We start from the raw sequence: 20141 nt of genomic DNA, 5'->3' as shown, positions 1-20141 counted from the left end.
GATATTAGGGCAAGGTGACTCCGTAAATTCACATGAAATCAGTAAATGTAGTGTTGACAGAACTTTGAATTTTATGATTTTTCAGTTCTATAAGGCTCAGCTAATGAGGGGATTCATTTGGAGGAAATTTCATCTCAACTTAATGAAATGCCCTGTATTTTCTGTCATTCAACAATTTTGGAGATTAACTGCCTTTCTAGAAGAGAGAGCATTTTAATTTTGTTTTGGTGAAACTGTACTAATTGGGGTAAATTTGTTCTAATACCAGTTGAGGGAACCTCTTTCAAGTTTGTAACTTGGCGTCAGCATTAAGTTTTCCCACTAACTGCAACAACAATATGATGCAAAGTAATGTTTAGGCTTCAACACTCCAACAATACACCTCAACTTCAAAACATTAGAACTGTGTGTAGTTCTGGCTGTATTATTATAAAAGGAAAGACGTAAAAGAACTGGGGATAGTACAGAGAAGATTTACAGGAATTGTACCTGGAAAGTGTAGGTATTCATTCTCGGAGAGAATTGATAGGCTGTGTCTCCTTTCTCTTGAAAGATCAAAATGAATGGGTTCCCTAATGAAGTCATAGAGACATAGAGACGTACAGCATGGAAACAGACCCTTCAGTCCAACTTGTCCATGCCGACCAGATATCCCAACTTGCAAGCACTTGGCCGATATCTCTCTAAACCATTCCTATTCACATACCCAACCAGATGCATTTTAAATATTGTAATTTTACCAGCCTCCACCACTTCCTGTGGCTGCTCATTCCATACACACACCACCCTCTGTGTGAAAACGTTGCCCCTTCGGTCCCTTTTAAATCTTTCCTCTCTTACTTTAAACCCAAGCCCTTTAGCTTTGGACTCCACCACCCTAAACCTATGCTTTCTAGTTCTGGACTCGCCTGATCCAAGTAAAAGACCTTGTCTATATAACCCTATCCATGCCTCTCATGATTTTATAAACCTGTATAAGGTCATCCCTCAGCCCTTCAACCCTCCAGGGAAAACAGCCCCGGCAGAGGACTTCAAGACAGGAAATTCAAAATAGAGTTCCTCAGCCAAGGATTAGTGAGAGTGTAACACTCGTCATAGGGAGAAGGTGAAGTGAATAGTATAGATACATTGAAGAGGGAGAAGGGAATAGATGGTCATGATGAAAGATTTTGATGAAAAACATGGGAGGAGGCTTGACTGGAGCATAAACGGGAACATAAACTGGTTGGACTGAATGGTCAGTTTTTATGTCGTACATCCTGTGTAATCCTATGTGGAAAATGAATCCTGTTGTTCTTCAGCTTTTCTGCACCATTTCAATGATTTTAGTTTTAAGTGTACTTCTCAAAATGCAAATGGTTTCTGTTTTAGAGTCAAAATAAAAGCTAATTTAACTTCAGGGCTTCACAACCATTGGAGAGAGACAATGTGTATTGATAAATTCAAAACAAATCTTGCAGAAGCAATGGGGATAATTTTGGATTGCTGACATCTAGGTGTTTAGTTCAATATTTTTTAAAATACACATATGCATGATGTATCTTCCAAAACAGTGATGTCTGCCACCTCAAAGGCTAAGAGCGGAATATGCTTGGGACCATCACCAGCTACATGTTCCACTCCAAACCATACGTCATCTTGAGTTGGAACCACATTGCCATTCCTTCACTGTCACTGGGTCAAAATCCTGGAACTCCAACTCTAACGCACTGTATGTGTCTCTTACACACCAGGCAGCTCACCCCTTTTCGTAAGGGCATTTAGGTTTGGCAATAAATCCTAGCCTACTCATTAATGCCCACATCCCATGAAGGGTTTTTTAAAATTGTTCAATATGTAGATAAATGTCTGGTCTGAAATTATATTTGATGAAAATAACCAGCTTTTAAGTTTGCTTCAGAACCTTAGAAGCATTTTGCCTGGATGAGTGCAGCTCTAACAAGACCCAAGAAGCTTGATACCATCCAGAACAAAGCACCCTGTTTGTTTTTGTGGCACTTCCACTATCTCTATGACCGACTCTCAGTAGCAGCAGTGTGTACTATCTGCCGAAATTCTCAAAAAATCCTGAGCCAACACCTTCCAGACCCACAGCCACTTTCATCTAGAAGGTCGAGGGCAGCAGATACATGGGAACACTGCTTCCTATAGGTTCCCCTCCAAGCCACTCACCATCCTGACTTGGAAATATATTGCTATTCTGTCAGTGTCGCTGGGTCAAAATCCTGTAACTCCCTCCCTAACAACCTTTAGGGTGTACCTACTACTTGTGGCTTGCCCTCATCTTCTCAAGGGCAACTAGGGGTGGATGATGAATGCTGGTGCAATCAGCAAAGCGCCATGAAAGAATAAAAAAGGCCTTGTAAGGGTCGATGGGATATACATACTGTACCGACTCATTGTTTCAGTTGATTGGTCCATTTGAATCATTAGGAAGAATTTGCCAGTGTTTTACTGATGTTGTCCTCTTGCTACTTAAAATGCATACGGAAGACTTAAGGAGAGAGTTCTCATTTTGTAAAGTTAGCAGTATTAGATTGCCACTGATTCTGTGCCATATCTGATTGACCACTGGAAACAAAAATTGGGTGGGCACTGTAAAGGCCAGTTGACCGATAAGGCTACTTTCAAATTCCTGATGAAATTTGAGGGTGGAAATTGCTAACTCTGCGTAGAGGAGCTTATTAATTTAAAAGCAAGTAGAAGTGGTGCTTAAACAAACCACTCGCTTGTTTGTTACATTGCTCCTTAAAGTGCACTTTCAACCAACATTGAGCAACCTGGCATTGCTTAGTAACATAATTCTGTTAACATTTTCCCCAGCAGTCCAACAGCTGGTCACAGAGTATAGTGATACTGTAACTTTGTGCACATGACAATGAATCAATACTAAGTGTTAGATGTTTTTGATTCTAAGTTGATTCTGATCTATATTGAGTTGGGGTAATGGAGCATTCATGCTGCAGTATGCTATAATGCCAATCTTGTGTAGCTATGACAACTGCAAAGTAAATATGTCTTAGCAACCAGCCACTAGGATTTCCAGCTGTATGGAAGATTTGAACTGCAGCAGATGTCTGCACTAATACTCTATGAACTCGGCTGTGGTAGTATCCCTGCCTCCAGGCTAGAAGGTCTGGGTTAAAGTCCCACCATTCTTGAAAGTATCATTTAACATTTCTGAACATATTGAATAAAAATATCTACTATTGATGGGAAGGAATTGGTAAGGAGTTCTCCTAACTTTCCCTCAGCTAAATACAAGTTGCTTAGCTCCTAGATTTTACCTTTCAGAATAGATGCTGTCAAACACAAGTATGAAATTGCAGGAAAATCGGAATTTTGTATGATTATTATCTTAATGCATAAAATGTAGGCAAATATGTCGTGACTATAATGCTTTAGCAGTTTTGGGAATGCATACACATTCTAACATCATGTAGCATGTGCTACTATAAGCAGTTGCGATCGATAACTAAAATTGTACAAACATCTTCCAACTGACAGAAAAAGTTGAAGAAATTACAAAACAGCTCCTTGGAGGTTTAGAGGGTGAGGAGCTACGAAAGAGGTAAGAATATTTTTGTTTAAATTTGGCATTATCACCAAGTAATTATTACATAAAGTACTGTGAAGGTTTGGGAATAGAATGAGTCAGTTATGGTTTGAACTAAACAATTTTCCTGAATAATATTGCACTTCTAATATATTGGAACAAAACTTGGCTTTTTCCCAAGTCTCTTCAGTGGCAGAACAGTACTTCAGTTGGAATTGCGGGATTTTGACTGTGAGAGTCTGCCATCTGTTACTGTTCTCCATAATATCCACTGCAAGCAAAACAAAATAGCTTACCGACAATTTATTAAACCATCCTATTACAAAGCATCCACATGTTTACAAAATAGAACTTGCTAATGTCTGTTTCAGATAGTAACATGTCTTTGAGTGTACATAAAATTAGCAAACCAGTCAAATTCTCTCTTACTGTGTTGCAGTGTGCTATACTGTAGTGCATGCTGGGAAACATTAGACTGGGACTGCCTTGGTGTTAAAGGCTTGGACGGAGAGGAATTTAAACATGTACAAAAAATGTTCTGATTCAGGATGTGGATGTACCTACTAGAGAAGATGCAAAACCTGATCTACTCTCGGGGAAATAAGGCAGGGCAGTTGACTGAGGTGTCAGTGGGGGAGCACTTTGGGGTCAGCGACCATATTTCTATTAATTTTAAAATAACGATTGGAAAAGGAGAGACTGGATCTAAAAGTTGAAGTGTTAAATGGGGGAAGGCTAATTTTGATCGTATTAGGAAAGAATTTTCAGAAGTTGATTGGGGGCAGATGTTAGCAGGTAAAGCTCTCGCTGGAAAATGGGAAACCTTCAAAAACTAGATAAGGAGGGTCTAGAGACAGTATGTTCCTTTTTAGAGTGAAGGGCAAGGCTTGTAGGTGTTGGGAGAGCTGGATGATTAGAGAAATTGAGATTTGGGTCAGGAATGAGAAGGAAGCATATTTCGGGAATAGATAGCAGAGATTGAGTGAATCCTTAGTGTATAAAGACAGTAGGAATATACTTAAGGGAAATAAGGAGGGCAAAAAAGGGACATGAGATAGTTTTGGCAAATAGAGTGAAGGAGAATCCAAAGGGATTCTACAAATACATTGAGGACAAAAGGGTAACTAGGGAGAAAATAGGGCCCCTCAAAGACTAGCAAGGTAGCCTATGTGTGAACTGCATGAGATGGCAGAGATACTAAACAAGTATTTAGCATCAGTGTTTACTTTGGAGAAGGACATGGAAGATATAGAATGTGGGGAAATAAATAGCGACCTCTTGAAAAATGTCCCTATTACAGAGGACGAGGTGACTAAATCCCCAGCACCTGATCAGGTGTACCCTCAAACTCTGTGGGAAGCTAGGGAAATGATTGCTGGGCTCCCTGCTGAGAGATTTGGATCATCGATAGCCACAGGCAAGGTGCTGGAAGACTGGAGGTTGGCTAACACGGTGCCACTATTTAAGAAAGGTGGTAAGGAAAAGCTAGGGACTGTAGACCAGTGACTGTAGACCTGTCCCTCAGGATCCCCTCCAACAACTTACCTGACATCAGTGATGGGTAAGTTGTTGGAGGGGATCCTGAGGGACAGGATTTACGTGTATTTGAAAAGACAAGGACTGATTAGGGATAGTCAACATGGCTTTGTGTGTGGGAAATCATGTCTCACTAACTTGATTGAGTTTTTTGAAAAAGTAACAAGAGCATTGATAATGACGGAGTGGTGGATGTGATCTATATGGACTTCAGTAAGGCATTCGAAAAGCTTCCTCATGGTAGATTGGTTAGCAAGGTTAGATTACATGGAACTCAGGAAGAACTAGGCATTTGGATACAGAACTGGCTCAATGATAGAAGACAAAGGTGGTTGTGGAGGGTTGCTTTTCAGACTGGAGGCCTGTGACAAGTGGTGTGCCACAAGGATCGATGCTGAGTCTAATGCTTTTTGTCATTCATATAAATGATTTGGATGTGAATGTAGGAGAAATGGTTAATAATTTGCAGATGACATCAAAATTGGAGGTGTAGTGGACAGTGAAGAAGTTTACCTCAGTACTTCAGGATCTTGATCAGCTGGGCCAATGGGCCAAGGAGTGGCAGGTGCAGTTTAATTTAGATAAATGTGAGGTGCTGCGTTTTGGAAAGGCAAATCATTACAGGACTTGTACAGTTAATGATAAGGTCCTAGGCAGTACTGCTGAACAAAGACACCTTGGAGCGCAGGTTCATATCTCCTAGAAAATGGAGTCTCAGGTAGATAGGATAGTGAAGAAAGCGTTTAGTATACTTTCCTTTATTGTTCAGAGCACTGAGTTTAGGAGTTGGGTGGTCAAATTATAACTGTACAGGACATTGGTGAGGCCACTTTTGATATATTGCATGTAATTCTGGTCTCCCTCCTATAGGAAGAATGTTGCCAAACTTGAAAGGGTTCAGAAAAGATTTACAAGGATGTTGCCAGGGTTGCAGGATTTGAGCTACAGGGAGAGGCTGAATAGGCTGGGGCTGTTTTCCCGGGAGCATCGGAGGCTGAGGTGTTCACTTAGAGGTTTATTAAACCATGAGGGGCATGGATATGGTAAATAGGCAAGGTCCTTTCCCTGGGGTGGGGAAGTCCAAAACTAGAGGGCAGAGGTTAAGGTGAGATGGCATAGATTAAGGTGAAAGGATAAAAGGGGCCTAAGGGGCAAGTTTTCACGCAGAAGGTGGTGTGTGAATGGAATGAGCTGCCAGAGGAAGTGGCGGAGGGTAGTACAATTACAACATTTAAAAGACATCTGGATGGGTATATGAATAGGAAGACTTTAGAGGGATATGGGCCAAGTGCTGGCAAATGGGACTAGATTTATTTAGGATATCTGGTCGGCATGGACGAGTTGGACCGAATGGTCTGTTTCCATGTTGTACATCTCTATGACTCTGTGACTGGCTACCCAGAGAGTCATAATGGAATTGAAAATTGAAAGAAGAAAATAAGATAGAAAACTGAAACAGAAAAATTCATCCCAAAATGCAAATAATAATGAACTAAAATGTTGAAAGCCATTAATAAAAAACACAAGCAACAAAAGGAAGGTAAGTGTTTTAAAGAGCAATTAAATAAAATAACAAGTTAAGAAGCAAGGCTTAAACCTGTTGTTTGACCATGTGACACTTGAGAACCACTCTGCAGGAGCCTTTGCATGAATGTCTGAGTGCTTATATTCTGACACTGTTCCTGCTGTAATGTATGAGCAGGAATAGATTAATTCATTTTATAATTAGCTTTTTTTAAAATGAGAATTATCTCTCCTTGTGCATGCTTTCCAATTATAACTAAATTTTGAATTGTAGATCATATTTTTGTAGGTGAGTATTAAGTGAGCCCATTGCATGGCCCAAATGTTGCTGTCCAATTAGCAACAGGAATGGTGCCCACGTGAGCATAGGTGAATGCAGAAGCCTGGGAACTGCTGTCAATGTACTATTATACAGGCTGCAGTGTTGCAGGCTTTTCTGGAAAATCTGCAGATGGATCACTGAGATGATGTGAATTTAGGCTAATCACCCCTAAGCTCTCTCTAAGGACTGATAAGAAAACAGAAGAGCTAAGTTTTTAATGGCGTAGTAAGCTAAATTTGCTTTTGAACAACTTCTGACCCTGAAAAACATTAGCTGTAGCATCTCATTTCTTTTGATATAAACTTACTGCTGTAAATTTCTAATAAGTCTGTAGTACTGTCTCTGCCTTGCATTTAGTCCCATGCCTAGATCTGATTTTTATTTTGCTTCCATTTAAACATAGCTTATAATTTCTGTTGCTTTCAATTCCTTCTTTGCAATCTGTGTGGGTTCTTCAATATAATTGGTTGAATTGCTTCAGACACCTCATCTGCACTGAAAATGTGCTAATTGTCAGTGTACAGGTATACAGCAAAATATGTTCTTTTGTCTCTTCCAGAAAAATCCTGCCAATGTATTGAGTATTTAGTTTTTGATTAAAAATCACCATATTTAAAAGTTTTATCTCTGTAAACAATTTTGATGGGAGCAATTATATTTGAGTAACCTGTGCGTATTAAAGAGACAGAGATCTAATGTCTAGTAAGTCAGTCATTTAAAGTTGAAGATACAAAACTCTCACTTGATGGCCATCCACAGTAAGTACAAATTCTAATTTGTATTATGTATTAAAATTGGAAGTATTATTGCGACTTACAATTTGTTTTTGATGTCACTCCACTATATTCTCCCTGTTTGGTGCACCTGATTAAAAACCTGTTGGATTATCCAAATAAACTTTTAATTGCCAATCAGGTTAAATATTAAACATGTTGGTGTTTGAATAACTTTAAATAATTCTTTACTTGAGACTTTCTCCAGAGGACATGGAGCAGCTAAATGAAGATGGAGAGCTCTGGTTTGCATATGAAGGATTGAAAAGAGCTACCAGGTGATGGGTTATTAATGAATCTTTTTCTGCGTAAATTAATAATGGCAAAGTTGCAGAACAGTTTGTGGATTGCAGTTTTCTGCAGAAGCATTGTACTTGTATCTGCATGTTACAATTATATGTAATTAAGTCCTCCACTATAGAATTACTAAGTAAAGGACTATAAAAGGCTTGTCTTTATCTAGTACATTATTACATCCTCAGCCTGTCTTAATGTGCTACAAATTATATTAATGATCATGCAATTTAATGTAACACATTTGGTAAGGTGGTTGTAAAAACATTATCTCTTTGATAAATACTCAGGCTGCAGTGTTGATGCCTGGGTTTTAAATGCAAGCAGGACTGTAATGAGCCCAGACAATGAAGAGTGAATTCTGAACAGTTTTGACGGAGAAGTAAAAGTATATATATATATATAGGAAAAAAGATTTTAAGGATCTGATAATTATAGGAAGGATGCTGTCTTATTGTCAATGCTCACTTGGTTAGCTCAGTTGGCTGGACAGCTGGTCCATGTATCAGAGTGATGCCAACATTGTGGATTCAATTCCTACCCTGTTGAGATTCTTGTGAACAACTCTCCTCAATATTTCCCCTTGCTTGAGGCATGGTGACCCTCAGGTTAAACTACCACCAGTCATCTCTCTCTCATGAGAGAGCATTCCTCTGGGACCATGGTGACTTCATCTTGCCTTTTATCATTTCAGTACATATTGGCTTCTGCATTCCTGGGTATCCATCCTGGCTCTGATTTTTTTGTTTATTCCCTCCAACTACAGAGGAACCTCGATCATCCAAAGGACACTGGTGGGGAGTATTTTGTTTAGTTAATCGAATTCTGGATAATCGAATGCCGGATAACACTGTTTAGCCAAGCATCGGGACCTTGTGATCTCGCCAGATAATCCGATATTTGGATAATCAAATGCTGGATAATCGAGGTTCCTCTGTATTATGTATTAAAATAGTGTACAAAGTTAAAAATCACACAACACCAGGTTATAGTCCAACAGGTTTAATTGGAAGCACACTGGCTTTCGGAGCGACGCTCCTTCATCAAATGATTGTGGAGGGCTCGATCGTAACACAGAACACAGATCGTAACACACACCCTTATAGACACACAGACTCCCATACATGCACCCCCTCACAGACTTAAGACACTCTGCACTCACCACACACACACACACACACACACTCACAACCCCCACCCCTGACAGACAGACACAGGCAGACAAAGACCCACATGCACACACATATTTTGTGTGGTGAATTTTTTTGGCACTTTCAGAGTTACATTGCACTTTGCTCAAAAACCACATACATTCATGTAGAACTCTGAGCTCAAAAACTGCAGGACTTTATGTAAAACTCTGTTATCTCACTTTTTAGATTGGAATCAATCTAAACATCAGGTCATAGACAGAGAACACAGGGAGCTAACACCTTCAACATATTGTCTAGCTATTGCCATTGTTAACAGCTAACCCGAGAATGCAACTTTAAAAAAGGGTTTTGTGATTTACACATGAAAGAAGTGAAACTATCACTGTATTCTAACAGATGAAAGGCTTAACAGACAATCAATTCTTCAGTGTATAATTTCAGTTACATCACACTGCAAATTTTTTGCTATAAATTCTGTGTTACAATCGAGCCCTCCACAATCACCTGATGAAGGAGCGTCGCTCCGAAAGCTAGTGTGCTTCCAATTAAACCTGTTGGACTATAACCTGGTGTTGTGTGATTTTTAACTTTGTACACCCCAGTCCAACACAGGCATCTCCGAATCATTAAAATAGTGAGTGGTCTTATTCAGAAATTTTGCAGAAAGAGGTGACATTATAGAGATAATATAACCTGACTGATTAAAATTAACATTTAAAATTAATGATTTTCCAGTCTCTCAGAAATGACTATGAAATTGCAGATATTACGACCTACACTAACTGATGTTTTAGCTGTGGCCCTGTTCTTGAACGTGCGTTTTCCAGATCTTTGCTATCATTCCTGTTTGCAGCCATTCTGCACTGCTCGTTGCCTGATCTCCTCTCCTGCCCCAGTTTGTACACTCACTCATCGTTTCCCTAGCCTACTCAGAGTTTTGCAAAGGTAGATTTTGGTTTTCTTTGACCTTTATTTAGTTTCTTATAGGCAGCGTTTCCCCAGATCTGCGGTGGTCCTGATGTCCCTACTGTTGTTAACTCTGTGCAGACCTCTTCTTGATGATTTCCTCTCATTTATTTGCCCTATTATAGGCCTGGGCTCAAGCAGAGTCTCATTTTCCATCTCTCATTTGCTGATCGAATTTGGAGATTGACATAGATAGCTTGACCATTCAGCCCCCAATTGACCAAATTTCATCATGGAAAAGCATCAATTCACATCCCCTCTCCATACCCTTCAACTGTGGTATTAAATTTGGGTTAATTGTCCCCCTCTACATCCTTGTTGCGATCATTTGCCTCTCTTAACCCTCCCTCTCTTTCCCACTAGATCTTTTTCGTCCTCCTTTCTCTGTTCTCCCCCTCACCTCCTGTTATTCATGCTTTCTTTATAACCACCTCCTCCCTTCCTACCAAATCCCACCATCCACCCATTCTCCCCACACTCGGACTTGCCACTCACCTTTAGCCTTCTTTGGGGGCAGCACGGTGGCTCGGTTGTTAGCACTGCTGCCTCACAGCATCAGGGACCTGGCTTCAATTCCACCCTCTGGCAATTATGTGGAATTTGCATATTCTCCCAATGTCGGTGTGGGTTTCCTCTGGGTGCTCCAGTTTTCTTCCACAGTCCAAAGATGTGCAGGTTAGGTGGATTGGCCATGCTAAAATGCCCGTAGTGTCCAGGGATGTGCAAGCTACTTGAATTAGCCAAGGGAAATGCAGGGTTACAGGAATAGGGTGGGTCTGGGTAGGATGCTCTTCAGGAGTCTGTGTCGACTCAATGGGCTGAATGGCCAGCTTCCACACTATAGGGATTCTATGATTCTTCCCTCTTCTCTCCGTCTTGTCCTTTGCCCCATTCCCATTTTTTAATCCATGCTCCAGTGTCATTCCAACTTCCTTTTCCCTTCCCACAACTCTCTCTCATCATTCCTTATCCTTTATCCTCTCCTCTGCTGTCTTGGTCAGGCAGCTGCCTAACCCAGTCTGGCTTCTTTTATGACCTTGCTTGAGTGCTGTGCAAATATTTAATTATTTTTCAGGCACCTCTGCAGACAATTTCAAGATAAAAGTCAGTTAGTGACGTTTTGGTCAGCTGCTTGCATTTCTGTGGTGTTTTCAGAGACACTTGTGCCTGTCGGAACAGCAGTAATTCAATTAATTGTGGCCTTCCATTCCACAGAGTGATGGAAATGCATATTCAGTCTCAGAAAGAGAACTATGAGAAAGAAATCGAGGAACTCAGTTTTAGAATTGATCAGCTCTGTGAAGAGACAACGCATCTCCAACAAAAAGTCGAAGCAGAGAATGACACTAATGAGACCATTCGGCAGGAAGTGACTAGACTGGCTAAAGAAAATCTGGTACAATCATCAAATCATTAAGATCTTGCATGTTGTACATTATATATGTTTGTTTCTAATATATGTCAGCAAAGGCCAAGATGGGTTCATTGACTATTTAACAAAAATGAACTCCATATTAAAAGAAAGATATATAACACCACTGAAGTCGGGCGGCATGGTGGCTCAGTGGTTAGCACTGCTGCCTCACAGTGCCAGGGACCTGGGTTCAACTCCTATCTCGGGCAACTGTCTGTGTGGAGTTTGCACATTCCCCCCGTGTCTGTGTGGGTTTCCTCCCACAGTCCAACGATGTGCAGGTTAGGTGAATTGGCCATGCTAAATTGTCCATAGTGTTAGGTGCATTAGTCAGGGGTAAATGTAGGGGAATTGGTCTGGGTGGGTTGCTCTTCCAAGGGTCGGTGTGGACTTGTTGGGCCGAAGGGCCTGTTTCCACACTGTAGGGAATCTAATCTAACATTACACTCTGAAAGTCTCCCTCTGTTGTTAGTTACAGGAAAGTAAAGGCAATAGGAATTTTATTCCTATTACAAATTTAACACAATTTAGTAGTGGCACCAACTAGCCTTTCAATATTTTTTATATTTTAAAGCATTGTTTAAGAATTGACTACAGGTTCAGCACCTCATTAAACAAGCCATTTATTGTGGTTTCCCATGTGCATCACTAGCAGAAACTGAGCAAAATGTTATAGGGGCAAGTCTTGCTATTCTCTAGGCTTGTCAGCAGCTATAACATGAGGGGAGTAGAAGAGAAAATCCACCATTGTCCCTCTTTAAGAATAAATGAAAACACAAAGTACTAGAGAAACTTAGCAGCTCTGGCAGCATCTGTGGAAAGAGAAATGATGTTGATGTTTTGAGACAGATATAACTCCATTATCGGAGTTAACTCTGTTTCTCTGTCCACAGAATCTGCCAGACCTGCTGAGTTTCTCCAGTACTTCTTTATTTCAGATATAAAGCATCTGCAGTATTTTGCATTTATTTGAGTATCCCTCATAAGATTGCTGTCTTGGAATAAAGAGTGAATGCTTGGACAGCTAACAATGGCCCCAACAATGAAGTAGCCCATAATTAGCCTGTGAAATACCTGGGTAGAATCCCAGTTGTAGGTCTCTTGATCCCTCACTGTGACTTTACCAGCAGCTGCTGTGAAATGTAATATGTGCAGTTTCCATCAATGCTCTGGCAAACCATCAAAGAAACCTGGTCACACTTTCAAGGTGTCGTTGACCAGATTCACAATGAAAAGTAACAGTTTGGCTAAAGTGCTGGAGAATTGCCTGTGGAACTATATTCCAAAAGTAGAGGAGAAAATGATTAAAATTAAGCCTCACTATTAATGTGTTGTCCCGCTTCACAATGTGGGCAGGAAAAGGTTAAAAGATTTAATTACAGGGAAATATGTACCCAATATTCTTATAGCCTTATGGGGACATCCATATATCCCAAAGATGATGTTGGCCTACCAATATCCATGATGCCATTTGAGTTTGGTTCATTTATACCAGAGAGCTGCTGCATGTTCAATGTTGTTGATGGTGTTGAATTTACCTTCATCAGGAGTAAACCATTTTTGTGTGCATTCAGGTCATACCAGAATTCAAACTCCAAATCTTAGAGCTGCAAAAGCAGAAACAAGACATTGAGAAGCACTTACAAGGACAGGTTGTGGAAATGAAAGGTGATTATGTATGCTGTGTCGCACGTATCCAGAGCATACAAATTGTGGAGCGTGATCTCTGATTTTTAGTTCAGTATAGCTTTTCCTAAAATAAAATATTTGGCTTCGCAAGTGTTGAATTTTCTAACAAACATAGATAACTTATTTTGTTAACAGTCTCTTGACATTTTAATAAGTAAGCTTCTAGCTAACGTTACTCATCAGCTGTATAGTTGAAGGCAATGCACATTACATGAAAGAACTTCTGTGCACTGATAAAATCACTCCAATTTACAGAAAAAATGGAAGAAGTTACTGATCAATTACAAGGCAATCTTAAAGAAGAAGGATTCCAAAGAAGGTGTGAATCTCTAACATTAGTCCCTTAACATCTAACTTAGTTTAAGATTGGTTCTACATGTAAGAAGGATACCAATATTTTGCATTAAATGCAAAAAAGCAGAGCTCTGGATATGTGCATCGAAATGCAAGAACAGAATAATTAATTACCAGCTTCTACCTATCTAATGTTTAATATTGCACTTCAGATTTCTAATCATTACCTCAATTGTAATGCAGATTTGCTGTTGCATGATGAGGGTACTACTAACAAAATTCTACTGCTCTGTGCAACAATATAATCATGATAGTGTGATGTTGTAGTAATTTAATTTCTTGAATAATATTTTGCTATCCGTCTTTGAACACAGTAATTAGCCGTGCAAATCAAAACCAAATGGATCGTATTATTACTGGAGCCTTACTCCTCAATATTTCTGGTTTGCCATTTGAATGTGATGCTCATTTCAATCATGAAACGTCATTGATCGAAGGGTCAGGGCCACCTGCTGTTGGCATGTTTTCATTGAATATTGTGAACAATTGGAAATGTCCAAAATGAGAACATCTTTGTGCAGCTCAACCATTTGCTCAAGTATAATCAAATGTTTATTCTGAAATGTAAACACCAGAATATTCATTTATTTTTCTCCTTCTGAGCCAGTGTTACCTTTGGCATGTTTTAACCAATTTTTTTTTTATTTTCTATATGTCCTATTTTGAAAAAAAATGAATTTTCCAAGGTTACCAATTACTCCATTATTATAGTTTTAATTCTCTTTTTTTCCCCATGAACCTTAATCTGTTAATATTTACTGAGTAAAGCATCAGATTAAAGTCATAGAGTCATAGAGATGTACAGCATGACAACAGACCCTTTGGTCGAACCTGTCCATGCCGACCAGATATCCCAACCCAATCTAGTCCCACCTGCCAGCACCCGGCCCATATCCCTCCAAACCCTTCCTATTCATATACCCATCCAAATGCTTCTTAAATGTTGCAATTGTACCAGCCTCCACCACATTCTCTGGCAGCTCATTCCATACACGTACCACCCTCTGCATGAAAACATTGCCCCTTAGGTCTCTTTTATATCTTTCCCCTCTCACCCTAAACCTATGCCCTCTAGTTCTGGACTCCCTGACCCCAGGGGAAAGACTTGGTCTATTTATCCTATCCATGCCTCTCATAATTTTGTAAACCTCTATAAGGTCACCCCTCAGCCTCCGACGCTCCAGGGAAACAGCACCAGCCTGTTCAGCCTCTCCCTATAGCTCAAATCCTCTAACCCTGGCAACATCCTTGTAGATCTTTTCTGAACCCTTTCAAGTTTCACAACATCTTTCTGATAGGAAGGAGACCAGAATTGCATGCAATATTCCAACAGTGGCCTAACCAATGTCCTGTACAGCCGCAACATGACCTCCCAACTCCTGTACTCAATACTCTGACCGATAGAGGAAAGCATACCAAATGTCTTCTTCACTATCCTATCTACCTGCGACTCCACTTTCAGGGAGCTATGAACCTGCACTCCAAGGTCTCTTTGTTCAGCAACACTCCCTAGGACCTTACCATTAAATGTATAAGTCCTGCTAAGATTTTCTTTCCCAAAGTGCAGCACCTCGCATTTATCTGAATTAAACTCCTTCTGCCACTTCTCAGCCCATTGGCCCATCTGGTCCAGATCTTGTTGTAATCTGAGGTAACCCTCTTCGCTGACCACTACACCTCCAATTTTGGTGTCATCTACAAACTTACTAACTGTACCTCTTATGCTCACATCCAAATCATTTATATAAATGACAAAAAGATTCTTTCAAACAAAACAGAACTTGCTGGGAAACCTCCAAACTGAATTCTGAGAAAGGGTCACTGAGCCTGAAATGTAGGTGGACATATAATTGCAAAATGATTTTACAGCAAGTTCATATTAATCTGCTGAAAAGTCTGGTGTACAAGTTGCATTCATATATGTTCTTTGCATATAAGTAATGACTTCTAAACCAGTGTAATCTATATATTGTTTCAGTTTCCCTGTAAAATTAATTCAAAAATAGAATGCGATTTATAGACCATATCCGCTGCAATTGATTTGCAAGAGACAATGCCAAGAATTAAGTCATAATTGTTTTACCTTGATTATCTTAATCAATTCGTTTTTTAAAAACTCCCTTATTTAGAATTAAGTTTATAATTGAACAATGTTCTAAACAGTAACAAAAAGGCATGATTTTTTTTTAATGTTAAAAATACTGGGAGTTTTCAGTATATTAACCAAAACAATTAATATTCAAATCAAGTATCGAATGCCTCAATTGCCCTTCTAAAATTTAAATAAAAACAGTCAGGCCTGTTAATCGACAACAGCACAGTAAGGTTTTTCTACTGAAATATTCTCAATTTGTTGACAATATATAGATTGGTAGAAATCCAGAAAGCTAACTGTGCCAAAGAAAATATGGAATTACTTGATAAAGTGAGAAAACTTGAAAATGAGAATCATCAGCTACTGAATTGGACCCAAGCTGATAGTGCAGCCAGTAACAGAATGAAGCAAGAAGCATCTCAATTAACATTGGAAAACTGGGTGAGTGCTGGAATATTGCCATCCCTAAAGTTCAATGATAATTTTTATGTTGGTAAACGCAAATATATGTAATGCAAGTCTGTTAAAATCTTAAAATGGAGAGAATGTGTTTAAAATGCAATTTTTGTATTAGTGCAACAACTTTAACTTATGTCAGCACTAGATTGGCTGAGTTTGGATACTGTCCTTGGAAACTTGATCAACTACAATGGGGACATTTCATACTCCATCAACAACATAGGACGTGTATCATTAAGCTCCTTTGGTGAATTGAATTCACAGCTCTTGGGGGAGCAATTTGGAGCTTCATTAATTGAAATATGAATATGAAATGTTTGTTATAAATAATCTGATATTGCTTATGTGACCTACTTGATAAAACATTCACTGGCTTTGAGGCAATTCAAACATTAGCTAAGAGCACCTATTCTTTACTGCCCTTTTGAAAATATCCCTTTAATGGGATGACCTTACAGCAGATGTATGTGATTTGCAACTCGTAAAGGCCACTGAGTAAAAATTAGGAGAATGGTTTTGCTTTAATTTAATGTTTTGTATTTGATTGGAGGGCCTTCCCTTGTTTATAAGAATTGTATATGTGATGATAGTAAAGTTGGAACTGTAGTATGAATATTTGACCTTTAACACAGATGATCAGTTTGTAGGACTGTGAAGATTAATCCTCTGTCTGCTTTGTTTTGGAGGATCTGGAGGAACGTCTTGATCAGAAAGAAAAGCAAATCAGGAAGTTGCAACATCAGATTAAATCCTTAACCAAAACAATTGATAGAGGTACGTAACTCAAACTTTGTCCATAATTAGTGCTCTTTGGCTGAAAATGTTGGTGTATAGCAGAGACAGCAAATTATTAAAGCCAAAACCAAGCTTTTGTAATCAAGAAGGAAAGTAATCAAAATATTTATCAGATATTTGATATTATTACAAGAAATCTAAAAGAGTATCACCTTAGGTACTTGAGATTCAAAAGTTTGAAAGTGGAAGAAATCTGCTTGATTCATAAACGTGTTAATGATTCTGGACAGGAAATCGAGCCAATGGAAAAGTGAGTCCCTTTGTGAAGAAGGAGTTCCTTGGCATGTTGGAATGTAAAACTGAGGATGAAGAAAAGCTCATAAAAAATCTAATTTTGGGTAAAATTGTTTTCTTTGTTTTACAATTATCTCTGATTTCTGAAAGACAGATGAACAGTATTAATATTAGACTTACGTTTAGGAGTCTTCCCTGTTGTAATGTATATGGTCTTGCTTCACTACTAGACCTAAAACCACGTGGTGTGGTTGTAAATATGATTCCAGTACTGCCAGCAAGTATCCTGTTCATGTGTATACGTTACGCTGATGATAGTAATGATGCTGAAATGCTGAAATCCCTGATGAACTCTCTACTTGATGGTATTAAAACAGTCACTAAGGTATGTAAACCTGGCACAAAGTCAAGAGGGTGGTGCTGGAAAAGCAGAGCAGGTCAGGCAGCATCCGAGGAACATGAGAATTGACATTTCAGGCATAAGCCCTTCATCAGGACGAAGGGCTTATGCCTGAAACGTTGATTTGCCTGCTCCTCAGATTCTGATCTCCAGCAGTGGTTAGCACTGCTGTCTCACAGCACCAGGGACCTGGGTTCGATTCCAGCCTCGGATGACTGTCTGTGTGGAGTTTGCATGTTCTCCCCATGTCTGCGTGGGTTTCCTCCCACAATCCAGAGACGTGCAGGTTAGGTGAATTGGCCATGCTAAATTGCCTGTAGTGTTAGGTGCATTAGTCAGAGGGAAATGGGTCTGGGTGGGTTACTCTTCGGAGGGTCGGTGTGGACTTGTTGGGCTGAAGGACCTGTTTCTATACTGAAGGGAATCTAATCTGCAGTTCTCACTTTCTCCACAAAGTCAAGAGGCATTTTTTTCAGAAAAACTTCCTTTTAAACAAATTTTGAAATTTGAGCTGTTTTGTGTAAAGTATTGTGTGAGTTACCAATGACGTGTTTTGGAAGTTTTCAATATTTGATTGAGAAAATAGCTAACACATTTAACATTTAAATAACATCAGGAATGTTGATAGAGATGTAATGGTGTATGGATATCAGCAAGTTTACCAAAATGAGGTTACATTTTTCAGTGGTTTTTAGATGAACAATAGTTTTTTTTATTTAAAATGAATATTCTGTAGTTGTTTATACTCATTCTTCCAATATTGTCTTGTTTAATAGAATCACAGTGAAGATTTTGAAATGCTGTCATTTTGGCTTTCCAACAGTGTCCATTTTCTTAACTGCTTAAAGCAGTACAGTGGAGAGGAGGTAAGAAGATGTCACATCCAGGAAAGCTGGAATTGTTCATTATATCTCCAAGTTTTGTTATAAATTACATTAATTTCTATTTATATTTAAAGTTGTATTTAATGTGCCACCTTACAATTGAGATAATATTAAACTCGTGCATGGCTGTGCAATCCCTATTTATTTATTCTTTCACTGGATGTGGGGGTCACTGGTATGGCCAGTATTTGTTACCCACCCCTAATTGCCCTTCAGATGATGGTGCTAGTCAGGTCACATTTGGAGTACTGTGCAGTTCTGGTTGCCCTAATGTAGAAAGGATATTATTAAATTAGAAAAAGTGCAGAAAAGATTTACCAGGGTGCTACCTGGATTGGAGGCTGAATAGGCTGGGGCATTTTTCCCTGGAGCATAGGAGACTGTGAGGGGTGACCCTCAGGTCTGTAGAGGTCTATGAAATTGTGAGAGGCCTAGATAAGGTAGATAGGGAGCAGCTTTTTTTCCCAGAGTAGGGAAGTCTAAAACTAGGGAACAAAGGTTTGAGGTGAGAGGGGTGAGATACAAAAGAGTTCAGAGAGGCATTCTTTCACACAGAGGGTGTTGAGGCTCTTGAGCGGGCTGTCGGAGGTAGTGGTGGAGGCAAGTACAATTTTGTCATTTAAGAAACATTTGGACAGTTAAGTGGATGGGTAAGAATGGAGGGATATGGATCAAACGGCAAATGAGTCTGGATTAATTGTGAAAACTGGGTGGCATGAACAAGTTGGGCTGGAAGGCCTGTTTCCATGCTGTAAGCCTCGATGAATCTATGGTGAGCTGCTTCATAATCCACTCCAGTCCATCTGGTGAAGGTATCTCCGCAATGCTGTTATTGGGCTCATTTGAGATATCTCTGACATCTTACTCTTGGCCACAACGTTTCCTCTATATGTTTGTTAGCAACTTCTTTAATATTCATTCTGGAGAAATGAGTATTCCTGTCAACACTGTATTGCTCATTCCAGGTTGTCTTTGTAGACTTTGGTGAAGACTATCTTCTAGAACTGCAGCAGTATGATGTATGATTGGAAGGGGAGCTAGGATCCTGATGGTGTTCCCACATCTGCTGCTGTCATCCCACCACAGGTCATGTTTAGGAAGTGCAGTTAAAGGAGCCTTAGAGAGTTGCTTTGTGATGAATACTGTAACCACTGTACACTGGCAGTAGAGGGAGCAGATGTTAAATTTGATACAATTACCTCTGGTTATTGGTGACTTCCAGTATTATACTGGTGGGAATTTGCTGATGGTAGTGTTGAGGCAATGTAGTTTGGTTCCTTCTTGAGGAGATGCTGATTTCCTGGCATTTATCGAGTGTTTCTTGCCATGTACCAGCCCAAGCTTGGATGCTGCCCAGATCAAACAATATTTGACTGTGGGCTGGTCTGTTATTCGAGGATTAACAAATGAATCTGAAGTCTCTGCAATTAACAACAGTTTGTACTTGTATAGCAACTTTAATGTAATTAAATATGCCAACGTGATTCACCCGGGAATATTGTAAGGCTATTTCTGACACCATATTGTACAAGGTAGTTCCTGGGGAAATGACCAATAGTTTTATCAAAGCGATGTGTTTTAAACAGTAAAGAAGGGAGAGGGGAGGGAGATTTGAAGGAGGAATTCCCAAGCTCAGGCATTAGGTGGCTGATGCCTCAGTCACCATTTGTGCAGCAGTTAAAATTGGGGATG

At 39.5% G+C, this 20141-nt stretch overlaps 1 protein-coding gene across 4 annotated transcripts in view; it reads left to right on the top strand.

Moving 5' to 3' along the window:
• myo5c (myosin VC) overlaps window positions 1–20141 on the top strand; it is a 95685-nt gene that overhangs the window by 69011 nt on the left and 6533 nt on the right. For 2 of the 4 annotated variants that reach the window (XM_087981445.1, XM_087981444.1), the window contains 10 exons: window positions 3508–3571; window positions 7909–7989; window positions 11341–11521; window positions 13114–13207; window positions 13484–13547; window positions 15950–16118; window positions 16823–16910; window positions 17162–17269; window positions 17396–17550; window positions 18342–18431. In XM_087981445.1, the coding sequence (XP_087837571.1) occupies window positions 3508–3571; window positions 7909–7989; window positions 11341–11521; window positions 13114–13207; window positions 13484–13547; window positions 15950–16118; window positions 16823–16910; window positions 17162–17269; window positions 17396–17550; window positions 18342–18431 (1094 nt within the window). Of the gene's footprint in view, window positions 1–3507; window positions 3572–7908; window positions 7990–11340; window positions 11522–13113; window positions 13208–13483; window positions 13548–15949; window positions 16119–16822; window positions 16911–17161; window positions 17551–18341; window positions 18432–20141 lie in introns of all 4 variants that reach the window. The other 2 variants (XM_087981443.1, XM_087981446.1) reach the window with 2 other exon arrangements.

The sequence above is a fragment of the Chiloscyllium plagiosum genome, unplaced genomic scaffold, assembly GCF_037043375.1.
Source record: "Chiloscyllium plagiosum isolate Xiang-an unplaced genomic scaffold, Cpla_swu_hap1 HiC_scaffold_39, whole genome shotgun sequence".
In the NCBI taxonomy this organism is placed as follows: domain Eukaryota; kingdom Metazoa; phylum Chordata; class Chondrichthyes; order Orectolobiformes; family Hemiscylliidae; genus Chiloscyllium; species Chiloscyllium plagiosum.
Note: the sequence above shows the minus strand (reverse complement) of the source record. Positions and strands in the feature narration are given on the sequence as shown.